Source organism: Tupaia chinensis, unplaced genomic scaffold (assembly GCF_000334495.1).
Source record: "Tupaia chinensis unplaced genomic scaffold, TupChi_1.0 Scaffold000567_1, whole genome shotgun sequence".
Taxonomy (NCBI): domain Eukaryota; kingdom Metazoa; phylum Chordata; class Mammalia; order Scandentia; family Tupaiidae; genus Tupaia; species Tupaia belangeri.
The window spans coordinates 165,601-168,599 of record NW_006160080.1 but is presented as its reverse complement, the minus strand read 5'-3'; the positions used below and the strand labels follow the sequence as shown (position 1 = coordinate 168,599).

Here is a 2,999-nt window from a genome sequence, read left to right as displayed (position 1 = left end):
CTCGGGCGCCTCCTCCGGCTCTGGTTCCGGCTCCTGCCTCCCTGAGCCCGGCTACGGTCTCTTTTTCTTCCTCTGCTTCGTGAACTATGCCTCTCCCGACTCTTTGATGTTCTTTTGTGAAATTTCTTCCCTCTGTTACTACTTCTCCTTTTCCTATCTGATTCCCCATTTCTTTTGTAGTGGTCTGGGCTAGGGCTTCTTCTTCTTCTTGGCCTGCCATAGTATTCATCACGGTGGCCCATCCTCTCTCTCCTCTCTGAGTTCTTACCGAAAGAGGAGCCAGTCCGATCTGGAGACAGGTAGATGTCTCTGTTAGCTTCCCAAAATTCATTGTTGGGATTCCTGAACACATGAAGGAAGTTGCAGTGTTTTCCTCTTGGACACTGTTGTATTTCAAATAAACCTGCAATGGCACAGTGATGAAACAGCACTTATTACTGTGCATTCTGAAGATGGTACTTCATCCTTTCCAGTAGGGATATTTCTGATGTTTGGATGTATCAGAATATCTGTATATTAATTTAAAGGGGTTTATATAAATTGATGTCATAGTTTGGTTCCCAGAATTTTAAAAATGTTCAAATGCTCAACAAATGACATTCTGAAAAGTATTAATAACAAATTAGAAGTTTGATGAACCAGAATGTCCTGTGTCCCTATTGGATTACGGTTCAGAGTGCAACTATACAAATGGTGACCACATGATCCTTTCTGGGTTGTCCCTATTGCAATGATCAACAATTTAGATCTCCAGTTAACACCAAAGAACCAGCTTTTGAGGTTCCTGTGGTAGAAGTATCACTTGGGGGTATGGTGGTGATAGGCCAGAACCAGTGGTCAAAAGAGAAGGTCTGTTACAGGTGGAAGAACCTGTACTTTCTTTACACTTTAAAAATGAGGATAAATACCAGCCTTATTCCTTAAATTTACCAAGTGCTTTTAACACTGAAGATTCTTGTCAAAAGTAAAATCTATCTGAATAACTGAATCTCCTTCTGGAGTCTCTGAACTTTTTTTTTAAGTACTAAATCCCCCAAATATATAAAACAGCTAAGAGTGTAATACCTCCAATATCACATGCTATATACAAAAATTAACCCAAACTGGATCAGAGACCTAATATGACATGACACTGCAATGCTGAAGAAAACATACAAGTAAGTAAACCTTTATGACACTGGCCTAAGCAATGGAGTCCTCTATATGACACAAAAAGTAAAAAATAATAAGATAAACCAGACTTCATCAAGATTAAAAACTTGTGTTTCAAGGAATACAAAACAAAAAGACAATCCATAGAATGGGAAAAAATATTGGTAGATCATATTTTTGATCAGGTACTTGTATGTAAAATATATCAAGAACTCTTAAAACTCAGTAATAAAAAGACAACCTACTTAAAAATGAGCAAAGGATCTGAATAAACATCTCCCCAAAGACTTATAGTCAATAATAAGAAAAAATGCTCAACATCATTGGCCTCTTAGAAAAATAATAAAGCTATTATTTTTGTTTCTGTTTTTATTGAAATAGCTTGGGGGAATCAAAGTCACATTTAAGAGCACTTCACTGAATCACCCTGATTTCCCAGGAACTGGTAAAAGTAACCCTTGACAGAGAAAACAACCCCATCTTTTCATCTCTCAAGACTTAAACTTACAGTTAAGGTATAATGGTTCTTTTTTTCCTAAGCAAGGAATTCTAAAATCCTTTGCTCCCTCCACAAATGGCTTTAAAATGATAGCATCGAGACAAAGTAGCCAAAGATTCAGACTTTATATGTATTTTTAATAAAAGGTTTTAAGCAGGAGAGTGTAGTGCAAAGGAAGAATACAAGCACAGAATAATATAAGTGCTCCTCTGAGGCATTAGAGCTTCATCTCTTTTCACCTGGGGAACTTCCACAAGTTTGGCTCAGCCCACTAACAGGAATTAGACATAACCAGGCCTTCAAAACTGCTGGCTACTCTCCACACAGGACTGACTCACTTCCTGATTTGCCTGCCCATCTGATGAGTCAGCCTGACAAAATGCATGCTAAACCCTTCCTACACCTACTATCAGTCTCCAATATACAAACACATGTATTTCAAATAAGGTGGGAAATGCTACAGGTGATGTTTGAGGTGGGAATAATGACATAAGATTCATTAGGGATAAAGATGAAAACAAACACAAACATAGCTCAAGTGAGGAGAACCGATAAATAGAAAACACCCCAGGAACTGTGACAAGGGAAAAAAAGGCTTCCTGTAGACATGAGTTCTCAGGCTTTCTGAAGTGTCAGACACAAAGCCCAGGACTGAGAATCAGGAGACTGAAACACTAGCTCTGACTCTTTCACTGATACATGTGACCTCAGTCACCTCATTTCATCCATAAAGTGACCTACAAGGTATGTTACAGATCTAAACTGTGGCCTGTGTGGGGCAAAAGCTATGCTTCACTCCTATAAAAGATTGTTTTTTTCCCCTATGCATACCCCATTAGATAACAGTGCACAGTTGGGGGGAAAAATCATCATATCATCTTTTACCACAAATCGCCATTTTCCATCGGGTCACCGGGCAGAATTCGCACTGAAGCTGCCGACCTGCATACCATCGACCATTAAACAGAGAAAGGGCGGCTTGGCATTCTTCCTCCCTTCAAATGGAAAGTCAAAAGATGTGCTTTACAGTAACTTTCTAATATGTAGATTAACACTACTATTAATTAACCCTTTTGTTAATCTATTGTAGGACCATGAAGTTCACTGTTTTTGTACTACGTAGGGAGTCCTCATTAGAGCATTTGAGTTTCCTAAGCTCACAATTTATTCAGGAACCCTTTTCACCAACCCTCTGAGAGGTTTCTGATGTATGGAAACTGGCTTGAGTCAAAGTTTCTTAATCCAAAAGATTGCTATTAAAAATGCAGAAGTGTTTTTCATTGTTAGAGCCCATTCTTTCTAGCTAGGATTGCGGTTCCTTTTATTACAATGGTTAATTTAAACAATT

General features: G+C 38.5%; 1 protein-coding gene across 1 annotated transcript in view; it reads right to left on the bottom strand.

Annotated features, from left to right (window-relative positions):
- ZRSR2 (zinc finger CCCH-type, RNA binding motif and serine/arginine rich 2) overlaps positions 1–2,999 on the bottom strand; it is a 32,837-nt gene that overhangs the window by 668 nt on the left and 29,170 nt on the right. Inside the window, 2 exon segments of the mRNA XM_006157949.3 lie at positions 10–403; positions 2,537–2,646. Of these exon segments, the coding sequence (XP_006158011.1) occupies positions 10–403; positions 2,537–2,646 (504 nt within the window).